Raw genomic sequence first — 18,453 nt, 5'->3', positions numbered from 1 at the left:
TATCCCCATTATCAGTATTCATGAGATGACAACCTTTTTGAACTTTTCTACAATAGCAGCTGCTACAGTCCTTCATGTGTCTTTGTGCTAAGAGAGTGTTGTGCTAAGAGACTCTGATTGTGATGGCAAATATAATTGTGTCTTTCTGCTTTGTTGCCCTTCATTGTATCCTGTTAACATGCTGTAGGTGAGCTTTCAAATAACAATTAGTAGTGATTAGAAATAAAAAAAGAAAATACAAAATTTAGTTTTAGTCTTACCTGGCTTTAAAAGAGTTTTTCCACCATTTCGCATTGTGCTTCTTTAATATTGTTAGGCTCACAATGGACAGCTTACATTACCCACAATGCAACATGACCATCAGAAGTTCACTTGGTAGTGCTAGTAGCAGCTAATGTAGCCTCGAGCTGCCCCTAACATCTGTGAAAAGACTTTGATGTGTAAAATCACCGGAGCTCCCAGGTAATGTCCCCAAGCAGCAGAAGAATTAGCTGTGTTGTCCTTTGTATGTATGAGTTTATTAATCAGTGTGTCTTTGCTCATATGTTCTTGTGCTTGTTCTTCAGACATTAAATACTTTAATCAGTATTTTTTTTTTGTCTCTCCCCCATTGCCTCTTCAGACAGAGACTCAGTCAAGGTAAGTTCTTCTTTTATTTCTGACCTTTGCATAAAGACATGTTTGGAGGATTGTGTCATTTCTACTCTCTCAATTTAAGATCTTGTGTTTTTTGTGACACCCTGCAATGTAAATAAAAACACAGACATGTATTGTAAAGTAATTTGAATTAAAGTAAATTGATTGAAATTTAGTTTCCACACATGAGGCAGTAATTGCTTTTCCTGCCATCAACATTCCCCACCAGATTCTTTTATTCATTTTTGTTCTTAATACACCTGCTAGTGGCTGAAATCTAATATTAGGTATGTTAGGCAATGAACATGAAGTGAATTAAGTGAGACTGATATATGACACCTGCTTTTTTACTTTAAAACTGTGTCAACAATGAAGGAAAAATTAAACACATTTTGTGGCTGATGTCAGATTTTTGTGAAGCAGGAACTTTTTGTTTTTAGCTACAAAGTCACAGTGTGTTGTGTGTTGTTACCAGTAATGTTTCTACATGAGTCTCTGCGTAAACAGACACACTTAAGAGAAAGGAAACTGTTTTAGATTTTAAATAACATTTTTACATTAAATATTAAAAAAACTGATGCACATACTCATATGTCCACAATTAACCATTCAAAAAAATCTAATCTAAAAAATCTCGGCTGCAATTATAATAACTAATATTATTAAGTAATGAAAAGACATGCATCTATTATAAATCCCCATAAGAACTTTAGTACCTTCTGATCCACTTGTCATTCATGTATTCCACGCTTGAGCTGTGCAGAAAAATCGAGTATTTAAAATATCTGATATGTGAAAATGGTGCCAAAATTGGAAGAAAAACTGGATGAAAGAGAAACCCCAAGATAGCTGAGAAAAAAGCACAAGCCTGGTTAGTGAAGGAAGGAGGGAGCGGAAAGAGGCAGCGCAACAGATCAACCTAACAACCAGCGCTTGTAGTAATTAGTCCCTTAAGCGGAGCTTTTTTTCCCAAGGCAAACATTTGGTTTGTTGAATACTCAATGAGCAGATTAGCATTTCTTTATTCCAGCAGCCTGAGCTCACACACTCTCTCTCTTGCTCTCTCTCTCTCTCTCACACACACACACACACACACACACACACACATGAATTTTGGCGGGATATGTGTGTTCTCTGGTGTTTTGGAGTAGGTGGAGACAGGAGAAATGTTTTAATATGTTATCTCCTGCCCCCCATGTAGTTTATCCTCCTCCACACACACACACACACACACACACACACACACACACACACACAAAGAGCTGTAGGCACCATAATGGGAGCGATTAACAGTGTGCGTGTGTGTGTGTGCTGCATGTGGTTGTGTGTGAGGTTGTCAGAAATCAGTGGTAAAGAGATAGAGAGACCAGAATGATGAATGCCCTTCATTAGCACCCTGTGCACCATACGCACACACACACACACGCGTGCGTGCACAGAACTGCTCTTTGACATGGCGGCCAACAGTCACTTCATGAAACCAATAAGCCCCTTGTCAGTGGTCTACAGTTGCCTTGGCAACAGTCCACAGGGTACAGTGCATGTGAATTGCATGAACATCTGTGCCTTAATGTCCTTGGCGTTAGCACCTCACACACTGACAAAGGTGTGTGGGTGTAGACGCATATGTGTGTCTGCATTTATTGTTGCCAGTACAAGCAGTCACTTATGTAGTCATGGTGTGTTCAAGGACTACACCTCCTCGGGCATGTTGTTCTTGGTGGTGGTAGCACTGAGCGCACTTATCAAATTAAGCTAATTGTTAGTTCAGTTACTGCATCAATGCCATTGATTTTTGCATCTGGGGTGTTTTTGTATATTCGTGATGTTCCCTTTCAGTCCACCATGTGATGAATTCCCTTCATCTGAAATGAGATGCGTCACTAATAAATTCTTCTCTTTTTAAATGATCTCAAATATAATCACTCAAGCAAAATCACCCCTTAACAAAATCTCCATCTTTGATTATGTATTTTATATTTAGAAAAAGGGGAGAAATTAATTTCTAATGAGGCCGCTTTCAAGTTTAGGCCGACCTTTACAATGAATCACCTGTTGAAGTAAACACACTGCAGCTTGTTGTCAGCGTCATCACTGCAGTGGCCCTCAGACGTCTTTTTTGTACTTTTTGTTCTGGGTTTTTTCACCAGTAAGAGAGGTTTACAGTTGCAGTCTGCTCTTTGTTAATGATAGAGAGTTCTTATAAAAAGCCCTGTATACAGTGTACAGTCTGGCCTTCCATGCTGTGTCGCCTGCAGAAAAAGAAACTGAAACTGAATAGAACAGATGGATCAGAGGTGGTGGGTTAGACCAAGGTCCAGGTTTTTTGGTGTGAACTGAGCCATCATTTTTGTGGGTTCAGAAACCCCACAAGCTGAGAAGAAAGAGAATAAAATGCTGGATTTCCAGCGAGTAGACACTTTTAGATAAGGAGCAAACTGACGCCTTGGTGAAGGGAAGGAAAGAGAGAATCGGGGTGAAGAAAGAAGAAAGAGGAGAAACATAGTAAACATTTGATATACAGTAACGGCTCTGTTCACACTGCACCCAGTATACATGTATAAATGAATGAATTTGCTGTGAGTGCACACAAATTGTGTTGTTCTCAATACAAAGTCCATTTGAGAGCCATTTGGGACTTTTTCATTAATGTTATTTGTCTTGCCCAGATTACACGGAAATGTAGATGTTAACATTTACATCTTTTTTTGGAGAAATATTAAGTACCTCTTGTCCAACAGCTGAGGTTAATTCCTGTCCTTGGATAGAGCAGTGGATAAAACAATCAAACGCCCATCAAGGTCCTTTCAAAAGCTGTTCTGAAGCTTTCAGTCATACTCCATGATATCATATTACATACCATGTTTTTACAGTGTTTTCTTTTATTCTTTTCTTTTAAGTATTGTGATGCATTATTATAGGTAATCAAACAAGTATGCTTAAAACTGTAATCTTTATCATTAATTTATTTAAAGGTAAAATTATACTTGAGGATTTTTTTATTTTATTTATTTTTTATGGGAGGAAATTGTTCAGAAAAGTCGGGGTCAGTCATGGCCTACAAAGTAAAAAAGTGAGCATGTGATTGGTAAAGTTGCTGGTTCATTCCCTGGATCAGCAGGATTAATATGGGTGAGGAAATTTAAGAGCAGCAGGAGGCTGTCCTTTTATCAGCATTATTCAGCAGGTGATAAAGCCCTCTAGTGGCCATAGCAATTATGATGGGAGCAAAGGAAGTCAGGTGACCTTTTTATGGTGTGACTGCGTAGAAGAAGAAAAAATCAAAGCACGATCTGTGCCTAAACCAAATCTTAACCACTGCGTTGTCCCATCATAAAACGCGATTGTTGTTTTTATTTTGAATTTTATTTAGTTTTATTTTACTGTGATTTGTAACGCTTTCTAGACAGAACAGACAAATGATTTCCTGTACATCAGGGCGCCACATCAGAAAACACCTCTGTGTGTGTATTCTGCAGAGCATGGACAAATAACATATTTTGTTGTTAAATTTGGAGGACCTTTTCCCGCTGAGGTGACCTTGAGCAAGGCCCTTAAACCCCAACCACTCATCAGATCATACTGTGGTTCTATTGGACAGCTTCCAGGTATGAATGTGTTTAACTGTGTGAGTGTGATCAGAGCGATCCTGAAAAAGGGCATTGGTTTCTGCAATACTTGCATGGATACATTATTATTATTTCTATTAATAAATGACAAATTATTAACTTATATATAAGTGCTTATAAACAACACAAAACTCCACAGTAAATGTACATAATGGTGATGATAGTGTGTGATGTTTCGACTGAGCTGGTTGCTTTACTGAATGTATACCCCTCTAATTTGTTTTTGACTCTATAAAGCTCTATAATGCTAAATATCCACCTTGAGATTTGCTAGTCTTGACTTCATGATACCCAACAACATTATTATTTATGAGTGTAGTTTGGTCATCAAGCAAGTCAGACTGTTTGTAAAACTAAAAGAAAGTGCAACAGTGGAGGTAAAGGTATCATTATCAGCACTTGCAGAATCAATTTGAAATGGGAGGCAAATATAATTATGATGTGCTTGTAAATTAATACTTTCACCCAGCAACACTGCACGGTTCTTCACACTCACAATGCTTGTACTGCTGATGGAGCCTTCATTTGTCTCTTCAGCAAAATTAATTTGCCTTGATGTTTTTGAAAGAGCTAATTTGCAGGCTAATTAATCTAATCAGTCTGGAAAGATACAGAGAGCGAGAGAGAGAGAGAGGGAGAGAGAGAGAGAGAGAGAGAGAGAGAGAGAGAGAGAGAGAGAGAGAGGGCCACAACCTGCTCTGTCTCACTCATAAAGAGACTCACACCTGTGCACACACTGACATCTCAACATTGTTTGCACATACGGAGTACTAGAATGTAAACAGGTACAAGTGTTGCCCGACCACACACACACACACACACACACACACACACACACACACACACACACACACACAGACATGCACACACACACACACGCGTGCCGCGTACCTCACTCCTCCCCCACCGAATCTTTGTCATCAACACTTGCAGCACGGCAAAGGGCAGTGGAAAGGTTACAAGCGTGAGTTAGTGGAAAGGTCGAGTTAAAGGTCCTGCTTTATTTTTTCTTCCCTCTGTCCGTTGTCTGCCGGGTAAGGAGCGCCTCCCAATGAGAGAGAGAGATCAGCAGGGACAGGCAGAGCAAGAGGGGAAATGTTTATTTGACCTTATTTTGATCTTTGCTTCTCAAAGAGGATTAATCCTTCAGTAATGGTATTTAAAGGATGCCATATTTGATTAAGAAAAGAGAGATATCAGTGGACAGACTCCCCCTCGCCCAGTTTCAAAATAGTGTTGCTGAGTTCAAGCCATGATGGTGTAGTCAAACCGCCAGGGATGCAGCACTGCTTTTTGTACTGTAAGATACAGTAAACATGAAATGGTTTTGACAGGCAGAGGAGTTTTTAGAGTCATGTGGATATCCAGCCGTGGAGTGGATCACAGTAATTCTGCGTCTTCATCGTTCATCTTTGTCTTTCTGTTCGCGCTGCTGACTGGCTGCATGCTTAGTGCCAGATTAGTTCTTTTTTAGTAGGACTGGAGACGTCTTCAAAAGATTTGTAGAACATAAGTTGTAGCTTACAGTTTGCTTTTCACAGATAAGTAACTGTCCTCAAACTATCAAGCAGTACAAGCAGCTAATTTTTCCTGTCTCCGCCATGTGCTCTCATGTGCTCTTATTCGACTTTGTTTTCTGTTCTTAGACTTTGTCATTTACAATTAAGACTTATGTCCTTAGAGTGTTTATAGCACGTCTACTAAGCACTTATTTGTTTTTACTATCTCAGTGTAACCTCTGTTGCTATAGTTTTGTTTAACTTAGAATTCTGCTTTCAACCAAATATAATAGAGGTGAATGGGATTTTGTATTTGGGGTTCACAGCATCAAAAATTCAATAGAAGATTTCCTGAAAGAATGTGCCCATTACTTTGGATAATCCACAAAACATGTCAGTTCTATATATTACATTCTATTTCTTTGGTATAAAGAATTTCCCAAATCCCAGTTCCTCACAAAACTGCTTTATGGCATTCTGTTATACTGTAGGGATAGAAACAGGTATGATGGATATACAGCGTTTAAATGGACATCACATACAGTACAATGTGTGTTTTCCCACTATTATATGATGAGTTTTGTCCAGTGCATAGCTGTTGTGTTTTAGAACAAATAAGTGTGTTTTTCTTCATCTTTTGTTCAGTATACATTTCATGTTTCCTCCAGAGTTCATCTGTGTCTCCCTCGGCCAGTTTCCGGACTGTAGAGAAACACCGGAGTTCAAGCGATTACTCCTCCGACAGCAAGAAACAGAAGACAGATGATAAGGAGTTGGCCTCCACACGCTACGTGAGTGAAGATATTAAAGTTAGTTGAAGAGAAGATTTCTTATTTAAACATAATTTTTTGAAGGGAAAGGGAGAAATGTATTATTTGGCTCTTGTGTGATCACATGACCCCTGTACTGCTAAAACTACCACTACCATACCAAATACCATTACATTAACTTTTTTTAAACTAAAATATTCACTATTTAAGAGATACAGAGAGGATCTTGGACTTTGTAAAGCCCACTACATAACAAAGGCATTCTGACAGACAGTACTGTTTATGAAATTACTGAACATAAGCCACATTCAATCCCATACTCTTTGATGTTTTGGCCAGTTGGCAATAGAGACTTGAATTTTAAGATGGTGCATTGTAGTTTATGGCTTGTACCACAGCCAAATGTGCCATCTGGATGCTCCACAATGGAGCCATTTTGACAATTTTATCTAATAATTGTAACAAAATATTTTAAAAGATACCACATGAAAATTGACAAAGGAATGATTAAAATGACTTTATGGTTCTCTCTTATAGCTTTAATTAAATGCTTGATTTTATGATAACCCTATTTCTTTACCAAGTGCATAATTTCATTTAACATCAAATTAATGGGGTGCTGTACACTGAGTATCTGTGTTTTTATAGACAGTTAATGTAGGCTGATGTTTTTTTTTCTCACCAAGTAGCACAGTAAGACAAAGTAAAAGTCAAGTATGCTTCTTCTGTATGTCCATGCCAGGAAAGTGATGGAGAGAAGAGCGATGACAACTTGGTAGTAGATGTCTCCAATGAGGTACAAAACGTTTTAACATTGCACCTTCTATGTTACCTGATCAGAAAAAAAAATCCATCTTATTTTCTCATCTTTGGCTCTTCCATCACAGGATCCAGTGTCTCCTCGAGGAAGTCCTGCCCACTCTCCTCGGGAGAACGGATTGGACAAAAGTCGCCTGCTGAAGAAGGATGCTCCCCTGAGTCCTTCCTCCATTGCCTCCTCCAGCAGCACACCTTCATCAAAGTCCAAAGAGATTAATTTGGTGAGTAATTATAGCCTTCTGATCTTCTTTTTCATCAATTCCTAGGGTAGATTTCTATTTTTAGACACTTCCAGTGATAATTTTAAAAGTAATCACTGGAAGTACGGTATGGAACAGAATGAAGGTTTGGTGTTTAAGATGTAAAACTCATGTCATTTGTGTTATAGAATGAGAAGTCCACAACACCTGTGTCCAAGTCCAGCACCCCCACATCCCGCTCTGATGCCCCAACACCCAGCAGCACCTCCACCCCGGGCCTGAGAACTGCACCTGGTAAACCGACAGGTGTTGAGACGCTGGGTGAGTGAGGAGTAAAAACATCTCTGTATGCATCAATATGATCTGGGATCTCTGAGTTAAAGACTTTTTAAGACCTGGTAACTTTTTAAGTACTGCCATGTGATGTTCATAGATTTTAGCTATTTGTATAGCTTCTTATACACACACAGTATAATGTATCTAAAAGTAGACAATGTAGTAGATTTAGTTTGGCCTAAGCTGAATCAGAAATAGGCCTGCAACTTGTTACCCTTAACTTGAGGGTACAGAGAAGAATAGTGCGAGTAAAAACTAAATGTGAATGTTGCAACTTGTATCAGACAGTGTTTTGTCTCGTAGCTCCTGGTCTTCGTACGCCACTGGCAGTGCCCTGCTCGTACCCCGGGCCGTTTGGTATGGTTCCTCACCCGGGTATGAACGGAGAGCTGAGTGGAGCAGGGGCAGCCTACACCGGCCTGCATAACATCTCCCCCCAGATGAGCGCAGTGGCTGCTGCTGCAGTGGCAGCTTATGGACGCACACAAGTGGTACCCAAACACACACAAACGCACACATTCTGTATATGTGAACATTAATAACTACATACCTATTTAACTTTAAGAACTGGTTTTAAAAAAAAGGTTAACTTTTAAACTTTGTCACTCTATCATGTTCTGTAGGTGGGATTTGATCCTCACCACCACATACGCGTCCCTGGCCTTCCTCCCAACCTGTCAGGCATTCCTGGCGGAAAGCCGTACGTTTCCTTTCTTCATTCTCAAATTACACTGAGGAAGTTCACCCTCTTGTTTGCCCCTACCTTTCCCCACATCTCACCCTCTCTTTACTCGTCATCCTTTATCCCCTCCGTGTGTTCCTTTTGTCTCCTCCAGAGCCTACTCCTTTCATGTGAGCGCTGACGGACAGATGCAGCCTGTGCCTTTTCCTCCAGATGCACTGATCGGCCCTGGCATCCCGCGCCACGCACGACAGATCAATACTCTCAGCCACGGGGAGGTGGTGTGTGCTGTCACCATCAGTAACCCGACGCGTCATGTCTACACCGGCGGCAAGGGCTGCGTCAAGGTGTGGGACATCAGTCACCCGGGTAACAAGACCCCTGTATCCCAGCTGGACTGCCTCGTGAGTTTGCTACGATGACCCTTACACACATGACAGCAAAAAACACAGCACATTTTTCATTGTCTTACCTAAAGTCAATGCCTACATGACAGTAAAAAAGTACTTGTGTGTGTCTGTCACATCAGAACAGAGATAACTACATCCGTTCCTGTCGACTCCTTCCCGACGGGCGGACTCTCATTGTCGGGGGTGAGGCGAGTACTTTGTCAATCTGGGATTTGGCCACACCAACTCCGCGGATAAAAGCAGAACTAACTTCGTCAGCACCCGCGTGTTATGCTCTGGCCATCAGCCCTGACTCAAAGGTCTGCTTCTCCTGCTGCTCCGACGGAAACATAGCTGTCTGGGATCTTCACAACCAAACTCTGGTTAGGTATGGAGCTAGGAGTGTGGTGTTTGAGGGTGGGGATCATAGATATAGTTGATTCTACGCTTGAAACAACAAAATTATTTTTCAGAAAGCAGCTATCAAATCAATCAAATATTCAGTTGACTGAGTTTACTTTTACAAAACTGAGATGAAACATTGTGTTCTGTCTAAGTAACAAAGAGCCTCGAGTCTTAGCTGTAAACCAAAAAAGGTTTAAAGCCACAAATCAAAATTCAGATCAAATAGGTTTTTGTTGTTTAGCCCTTAAAAATGAAGAATATTTTTTGTAACATTTTTTGTGCTGTTAGTCTCCATGCTATTTTATTGCTCTTTGTCCACATTGTGTGGAACAGCAGGAAATCTGCTACAAAACAGTTTTAAATGAGTCAAGCTGGTAGTCTCTCTCATTGCTGTGCTTTACTGCTAAAACATAAATGAAAATGAAATGGGGAAAAACACATTTCAGAGTTAAGATTTGTGTTACAAAAGTCACCTCTTAGCTGACTCTGTACCTGTTTTGGATCTGTAATCTGTAATTTCACCATCAGAGATGATAACAGGGGCTCGTTCTTGAATCTTGATCTTGATCTTTGAGGTTAACAAGGTTCTGCAAACTTTACCAATGTGACCATCTTTTACAGTTACATTACAGTCTATGATATTTTGAGTACCAAGGTGATTCATGATGTAATTAGTTGTAATTAATCACTACAGTATCAGCATGAGCCACTGTCAAAAAAATTCTGCTATGCCACTGCATTAGTCTTAGACTAATGTTTCTTACCTATGTGTGATGTATGCCAGAGAGTTTATTGGGTTTAAATTCAGCCTGCCACTTTAACATCTCATAGTATCACTGATAAGTTCTCCTGTCATTCTCTTGTCGGGTATGGGTTTGTCTGACTTTTGTTTCCCTGCAGGCAGTTCCAGGGCCACACTGATGGTGCCAGTTGTATTGACATCTCTAATGATGGGACCAAGCTGTGGACCGGAGGCCTGGATAACACTGTCCGGTCCTGGGACCTGAGAGAGGGACGGCAGCTGCAGCAGCACGACTTCACCTCCCAGGTACACAGAACACTCCACACACACAAACACACACCTCTGTTAGTGCTATAAAATGAACATTTATGATGTAAGTTATCTCTGTGACTTAAACTAGCTTCTTTCAACCTGATGTTGTCATGATTGTAGTTTGTGTAGCAGTAGTGTGGGATTTGTTCAGTCCCACCAGGTGTAAGTTATGTGATCAGAGGGTTTGGTTTTATATGCTATTTATTTCGTTTTTATTATTATTTTGTGATTAAACTAAAACGCACAGATTGACGGAAATTGTGCATCACCGGACAAAGTCGCAGCTTTGTGCAGTTTGGGCAATTACACTTTCAGGCTTTGATTTATTGCAGCAATTTACAAGCTGAGTTCAGAACATTTAACCCAGCTAAAGGCCACACTGAGCTCTGCTTTTCTGGCCGGTCCTCAAATACCTTTAACACTAATAATAATGGCAGTTAGAATTTAGTTTTTTTTTCAGGCGAGGAGAAGAGCAGCAATAATAGACCATTACTGCAATTTTCCTGAAAAGACCCATTTCACAATCTCAGTGTGCACAGGAGGAGGTGAGTGTGCATTAAAGAGAGCCCAGGGAGGGCAGGGCAGACAGGGAGAGACATAGCTTTATCAAACCATCATGTTCATGCCCTGTGTGTTTTTTGGTCTTAATCATCTGAAAAGAGATTTGTTTAACAAATGAGAATTGACTAAAAGAGAATTCACCCACCTCATTACTTTGCTTTTTCCAACAGGCCTGCTGGCAGGATGGTTGCATACTCATTGCCATTTTAGAAACTGAAACAGCCACCTGCTTTGACAGATTACTACGTCAGTGCCTGAAATGTTTATGATAGTGTAGAAAAGCATACATTCGACATTTGCCAACATTCGTAGATATGTTAATATGAGCGTCCACCCCCACAGACTGAGTACAATCTTCATGCACTCAAACATTCTTAGAGCAGACTAATATAAGAGACACAACTACCATAACTGTTGGTTTTGGTTGCAGATCTTCTCACTAGGATACTGTCCAACGGGCGAGTGGCTGGCAGTGGGGATGGAGAACAGTAATGTGGAGGTCTTACATGTCACCAAACCTGACAAGTACCAGCTCCACCTTCATGAGAGCTGTGTGCTCTCACTCAGATTCGCTCACTGTGGTAAGAACGAACAAATCAAAGATAACCAGTATTTTGAAAAAGTTACGAAGTTATGAAAAAGTTAAGTTGTAGCAGGTTTATAGTGCTAGATGGTAACTAAGGGATAGGGGAATGTGGGAATGTTTTTGTTTTGTTTTTGACTGGTAAAATAAACACAAATACAATTAGAAGATTTACAGTGTAAATTAAGGTGTATAGCCAGAAATCAAGGTGAACCAATCAACAAGACTCTATACAAGTAGAGGAGATTCAGACTTGATTCAACCAACATAGTTTTAGATAAAGTGTTAGCATTCGGGTATGAATAATCTTCAAGAATAAATAGACGATTTTAGTGTTTATATTGTCATCACTTGAGTAAAATGGCCAACATCTAGCTAGTTGTTTTATTTTAAAGTCACCAGTTTTTCAGTGTTGAAGAAAAATCTGAAAAAGTTATAATATAAAGCAGTCCACACTGTTAGTGTTTGATCATGACATACCTGTATCGTATTCATCCTGCTCAGTCTGGATCAATTCGCCCTCTAGTGATTAAAATGAGGAGCTGGTTCATCATTGTTTGAGGATTTTATCATGTTGTTTGCTAATCATTTTATACCACACTGTAAAGGTAGATTTAAACACAGGCACCTGCAGTTTTATATTTTCAACAGTAGCAATATTTTTACTCAGTTACACTTTCACTTTTCACTGAATATCTCAGTGTGACTGAAAGTTAACTTAGTTTCTTAAATTCCACCCCAAGCAACGGATGTACCCTAGATAGACATGTTTTTAAACAGTGAGTCATTATTGCTCTTTATGATTTGGCTCTTCAAATAAGTGGAGTTACCACCTGCGCTAAATATACATGATCTTTTTGCCATAAATAAGGTACTGAAGTGTAGATAATGCAAGACTTAGGTGTTTAATGCCTATTTTTGTTGAGAGGGAACTAGAGACAAATCAGGCCAAGCTTTGTTTGAGCCAGTTGAGCCAATTGATTAACTGTCATTTGAATGAGCAGTCCATCCCTCGGACCAGATAATGATTCTGCTTTAATATGTCAGTGTCCATTAGCATCAGTGTTCACTGGCATCACTCATGTTTTGGCAAAAGCTTTTATTAAAGAAAAATACATGTTTGGGTAAAATGTTGGGCTACTGTTTTTTCTTAATGTGGCCTAACGTGGTTTGTCGTCCTCTGCAGGGAAGTGGTTTGTGAGCACAGGAAAAGACAATCTGCTCAATGCATGGAGAACCCCATATGGAGCCAGCATATTCCAGGTAAGTGTGGAGGAACATACAACATTAATATAAACATGTAGTACAGGCAGCTGAGGGGCCACAGGCTGATACAGTGTAATAGCCAGGAGGTTACAGATTTTCTGGAAATATCTTTAAGCAACACTACTCTGCTCATTGACTAAGCTCTTGTAAGCTTTTGTGAAAGAAGTACGGGTGTACACACAAATGGAAGTACTGAATACAGAAAAATCAGAAGTCTTAGAAAATAAAAGTGTAGCCTCACACTGAAACAAGAAGCTTTCATTACAGTCTTGAAAAAACAAGATAATTTTTTTCAGATATTGTCAACATAGACAGCTTTTTCTCAGTATCAATTGCACTCTTTACATTTTCACACATCTTTTCTTCCCCTTGCAGTCAAAGGAGTCGTCCTCAGTGCTGAGCTGCGACATCTCGATAGATGATAAGTACATTGTGACAGGCTCAGGAGATAAAAAAGCAACAGTCTACGAGGTCATCTACTAGGAGGCCCTTGTCATTAAAAGACAAGGCCACCCTTACATCCAGACACTCTGCGATATCCCCATCACCTATGTACAATTATTGATTTGTATAAAATGGATTTTGATGACTGAACACTTTAAGTCTTTCTTGGACCATGATCTTTTGACTTCCTGGCTGATTATGGATGAAAATGAACAAGCAGAACCAAGCACAGAGATGTTGTTTTGAGTGGCTTTTTGTTGTGAGGATGAGTGAATGTCTGTGTGCACTACATCTGGAGTGGATGCTGTTGTTACAGAGTTGGCCAGATGACATTCCTTTATGTAACCCTTTTATGTGAGTGTCTGACATATTTGCTTCATTGTTCACATGCCGCACTTTGCCTATGTGCTTTGTGTCTAAACTAGGTGGCAGTTTAGGGCCAAACCATTCCTGGCAGACTGCAGAATACCTTTCTAGAGAACTTTTGATTTTTGCATAGCACATTCATGTCTAAAAACAAGGGAATCACTATAGTTAAGATCATGGCACAAGTGTCTTCTCAAAATTTTATGGCATCGTTGTCGTCTGTTCAGAGTCTGCTGTTGACCGTAATTGACATCCTGAGTGCCCCATTCTTGTTTTGGAGTTTAATCACATCTTGCATCTATTTTTTCTTTGCCATAAAACATGGTAAGTGAAAATTGTAGACATGAAATCCAACATATTACTCTTAACTACAGTACTAGCAGTGTAGTTAGGTACCAACCTATCTAGAAAAGGTTGCTTAATAGCTCATGTCACCTTGACAAGACCTAGCTCCCACAAGGACTGACAAACAGCACCTACATGAATAGTTACAGGAATAGTTTGGTATAATTAATAATAAAATATGTTTGGGAAAACTGATGATTAGTTTTCATGCAGAAATTTAGTTTAGACTCCTACCACTCATCTTTGTACTTTAAATACAAAGTTATAGCTAGCTTTGCTTTTTTCAAATCTGCCTATTAGCAGCTTGTCGTCCTGTCATCCCTGTGACGTTGCAGGGCCACCACTAGTAACTCTAGTAGTTATTGCCCCTGGCCAAGAAATAGTCTGGCACATAATATATCTCTCTGTAAAACCATAACTTGTCATTTTTAGTCTGGTTTCTTTTTTGATTAAACAAGCAAGATATACCGTGTTAATTAGTGAGCTTCAGAGATGCTGATGGGTAGACATGTTTTTACCTTTAGACAGAGTCAGGCTAACTGTTTCCCTTTGAATCCAGTCTTTATGTTAAACTAAGATAACCGATAAACACAAGAGTGGTATTGAGCCTGTCATCTAAATCTAGATGAGAAAGCTAAAAGGTGTACCTCCAAAAATTTTGAACTATTCTTTTGGATGAAGTTTATGTCTCTTTAGATTATGCCTCTGACATTTATTTTCTGCCCGTATTCCTTTCAGTGTTTTTATTTATTTTTTACATATTCTCATAATTAAGCCTCTGAGTGAGTGTGTGAGCACAGCCTATCTTTGTGTACTGTATATATGTGTGTGTGTGCGCGTGTTTTGACCCTGTGGGCATTGAACAAGCAAACTAACAAGATTGCCCTCAGTAGCCTCACTACAGACTGACCTTTGTCCTTGGTTCTGCCCGTTAAGTTCAGACTGCTGTGGATGTCCACTCGATTCTGTCTGACGGATTTCAGTAAAACTGTTCGGTGTTGGGAGGTCAACCGGCCCTACATCCCCTGCCCGGATTTTCTGCTAAGACTCATTTTATTTGAAAAACAAGTGGTCAGCGATATGGTCGTGGTTCCTCTTGGATTTACTTCTGTTGGCTTGTAGAAATAACACAGTGCCTTTATACTGCTACGCTTCTGACTCCATTTCATCCTGCTGAGTGTTCAACTACATGAAGAGCTGAAAAGTTATGGACTCTGTCGGAGTGGTTTTTAACAATTGCTGTTTTTGAGTGTACATCTTGCAACATTTAAGAATCAGTTATCAGCAAAGTAACATAAATGGTACCCCAGATTATCCAGACCAGTTTTTATTAGTTGTCCTCTCTGAAATAATTAGGACCAAACTTCTCTTTGTTTCGCCTGCTTTGCTTAACACATGCACGTGAAATACACTATTCATGACTACTGCTGTTTCAGTCTTATTGTTTGAAGCATGGTTGTTCTGTTTAACCAGAATTATTTAGAGCTATGTTGTTGTTTGCTCTACTTTTCTTTTCTGCTTTCAGATACTGTTCTTGTCGCTGCTGCAGTTCTCTTGCACAGCTACAATGCTACACCCATTTGACTCTCATCTGCAGGTAGAGAAATACATCCAGAAACAGTAGCTATTTGCAGAGATTTATGTCTCTTCTAGATTCTAATCCTATCCATAACCTCCCAAGCCTTAATGTCAACTTTCCTTGATCTTAACTTAAAGGACCAGTGTATAGGACATAGCAGCATCTAGTGGTGAGGTTGCAGATTGCATCCAATGGACATGAATGGCCCTCTCTAGAGCCAGTGTTTGGTTTGTCCATTCTGGGCTACTGTAGAAACATGGCAGCATTGTATGGCTGCGGAAGAGGACCTGCTCCCCAAACAAACAAAAACACGATTAATTGTTGTTACAGGTGATTGTACACTAATGTAAACATAATTATGAATACTATATTCCGCTTTTGCCAGTGAATTTTTCTATATTCTACACACTGGTCCTTTAAACAGCTATTTTAAACTATCTAACTAAACATAACTATCTGGAGGCTCAATTTTAAACATTACACACATAAAACACATTTAAAAATATTAGTGTAAACCTAACCTTGTGGTTTAGCCCATAACCCTTTTGTGAGTTTTGTGTGTGTGTGTGTGTGTGTGTGTGTGTGTGTGCGTGCGTGCGTGCGTGTGTGTGTGTGTGTGTGTGTGTGTGTGTGTGTGTTTGAGACTAGCTGAGTGATATAGAATATTCAAGCAGACCAAGACTGATATCACATATCGTGTGTATTACCATTTTAATTCCGCAACTTTCAATTCCGGGCTCATTGGGTACAAAAAGTGGACCCAGTGTCTATAGGAATAAAATTGGAAACATTACAGCTCATCTCATATGTATTAGAACATGTTATTGTCATGTTACTCAGAGCTGTCCTGTAACATTGATATTGACATTTGAAGCAGATGTGGTATAGCCTATAACTTATTCAATTGACTCTGATATTTCATTTCTGCCTTAGAAAAGATAGAAGTAATGACAACCATGACCAGGAAATGTTTAATGGTGCATCTCTCTGGTTTTCTTTCCAAACTGATGGAAAGAGTAGGCTTCATGCTCAGTACTAATCAGCATGAAACCTATCTATCTGGCTTATTTTACTGGAATATACATATTAAGACCTGAAAAATATCAGTTTGTGTTAACCTTGGACACTGTCATGCAAGTATGAAATCACTGTCATGCAAGTATGAAATCACTGTCATGCAAGTATGAATTCCTCTCTACAAGGCTCTAAGTGTGTCTTAAAGCTCCTCACAGAAAATCAGTGTACATCAGATAAGTGAGCGTTCGAGAGGATGGTCGGCTCTTTGTTAAAAATTCTTTACAATATTGTTTACTACAGCTGCGACACATATCTGTACTGAAATTTCATATTGTAAGTTGGAGATGTCTTTGTACATTTACTCAGTTTTATGGTACATGATACACACATACAAACATGTACAGTGTCTGACACAGTTGAAGAAACTGCTAATAATAACTGTGCAGGTGTGAATACAAAGGGACATTTTGTAGTGTCACCACTTACAAGAAAAAGTCTTATGGATTCGATACAGGAGGGACCATGACATTATAGTGATTTTTCTGACAGCCACACACAGAGACACTGTACATTCAAAAGACTGGTCATGATAGTTTGCTTTTCAGTGTTTGCCTTATGTTGTGCTTTTTTCCTAAATCTGAAACATTTCTGCAGTCAGCTACGCTTTCAAATTACAATGACAATACATTCACTTTGCTGTCATCCACTGCTCTGCTGTGCTTTCTGCTTTTGAATGAATCATAAAATCTGGTGGCACCTTCTTGTACTGTATCTAATACTCTGAAACTTCTGTCCCCATTAATAGTGGAAAAAAAATATAAAACGCATTTTGGTTGTATACACGCTCATGTCAAGAGTCAAACCTGAATGTTACTTGTGTCGTCATCTGATTGCAACAAGTTAGCCGGCTAACACGACCTGTTTCAGAAATAATGTTATGTACAATAATGATGTGTTGAGCATTTAGCTTGACTGGACTCATGAAGGTATTACAAATTTACTGTAAACATGTAATAATTCAAGCTTACAGTGAAACTTCCTGTTGCTAGTTGAGCTTTTTTTTTCTTCAATACAAAATGCCTTTGCTCTCTTTTTTCTAGTCTGTGGTTGATTTTATTAAATTATTGTGTGGAGTATTTTGTCTGAGCCTTATTCACTGTTCAAACTAACAATATATAATCCTTTGCTGGATTTTCCTCATTTAGTATTTATCTTATTGACAAATAATCTGATGTCATTAAAATTCTCACATAAATCAAACTGTACTTGCATTACCACGCCATCAGAGAAAGTGACAGAAGAGAGAGGAGACAGGAAACTTGAAAAACTGAAAAACATTTTTTTGAAAGTATCTGTGACTGTTCTCTACTTGCACAGCTGAGTAACAAAGACATATTTTCTATATCTTTGAGGAGTATTCATGACATATGATCTTATGTAGCAGAAATGAAAATGGAGTGTGGTTATACGCAGGTTAAACTCCAATCAGTGACAGCGGATTCATTCCCTCCAGCAAAAAGATATTAAATGTTCATAACATGGCACCTGACTTGTTCACTGGTCTTCACATATTTCTTTCCTCAGTTCACACATTTGTGTATGGCAACCTATTAAGGGACTCTTTATCAACCTGCCTCTTTTCTGTGCATGCCCAGGGCACTCATATACTAACATTTTCCTTGACAGTGTCATATTGCTGCTATACCAGTACCTGATCTGCTACATGCAGACATTAATTCTGCATTAAGGGTTATTCCAGCTTGGGTTTTTATAACAGTTTTTGTCCATTCAAAATGTTCTGCCCTTGAAGGAAACTAAGAGTACAGCACTGTGTTATGGCAAACAACCAGAACAACATCTTTCTTTCTTTCTT

At 39.3% G+C, this 18,453-nt stretch overlaps 1 protein-coding gene across 1 annotated transcript in view; it reads left to right on the top strand.

Moving 5' to 3' along the window:
- The window catches only part of LOC108881094 (transducin-like enhancer protein 4), a 35,862-nt gene extending 17,839 nt beyond the window's left edge, over positions 1–18,023 (top strand). Inside the window, 13 exon segments of the mRNA XM_018672898.2 lie at positions 623–639; positions 6,433–6,555; positions 7,277–7,330; positions 7,422–7,574; positions 7,742–7,874; positions 8,193–8,380; positions 8,513–8,589; positions 8,726–8,975; positions 9,101–9,348; positions 10,266–10,413; positions 11,411–11,561; positions 12,750–12,826; positions 13,205–18,023. Coding sequence (XP_018528414.1) covers positions 623–639; positions 6,433–6,555; positions 7,277–7,330; positions 7,422–7,574; positions 7,742–7,874; positions 8,193–8,380; positions 8,513–8,589; positions 8,726–8,975; positions 9,101–9,348; positions 10,266–10,413; positions 11,411–11,561; positions 12,750–12,826; positions 13,205–13,312 — 1,727 coding nt within the window. The 3' untranslated portion in view covers positions 13,313–18,023.
- The last annotated feature ends 430 nt before the right edge of the window (positions 18,024–18,453 follow it).

This window comes from Lates calcarifer, linkage group LG13, assembly GCF_001640805.2.
Source record: "Lates calcarifer isolate ASB-BC8 linkage group LG13, TLL_Latcal_v3, whole genome shotgun sequence".
NCBI classification, from domain to species: Eukaryota; Metazoa; Chordata; class Actinopteri; family Centropomidae; genus Lates; species Lates calcarifer.
Note: the sequence above shows the minus strand (reverse complement) of the source record. Positions and strands in the feature narration are given on the sequence as shown.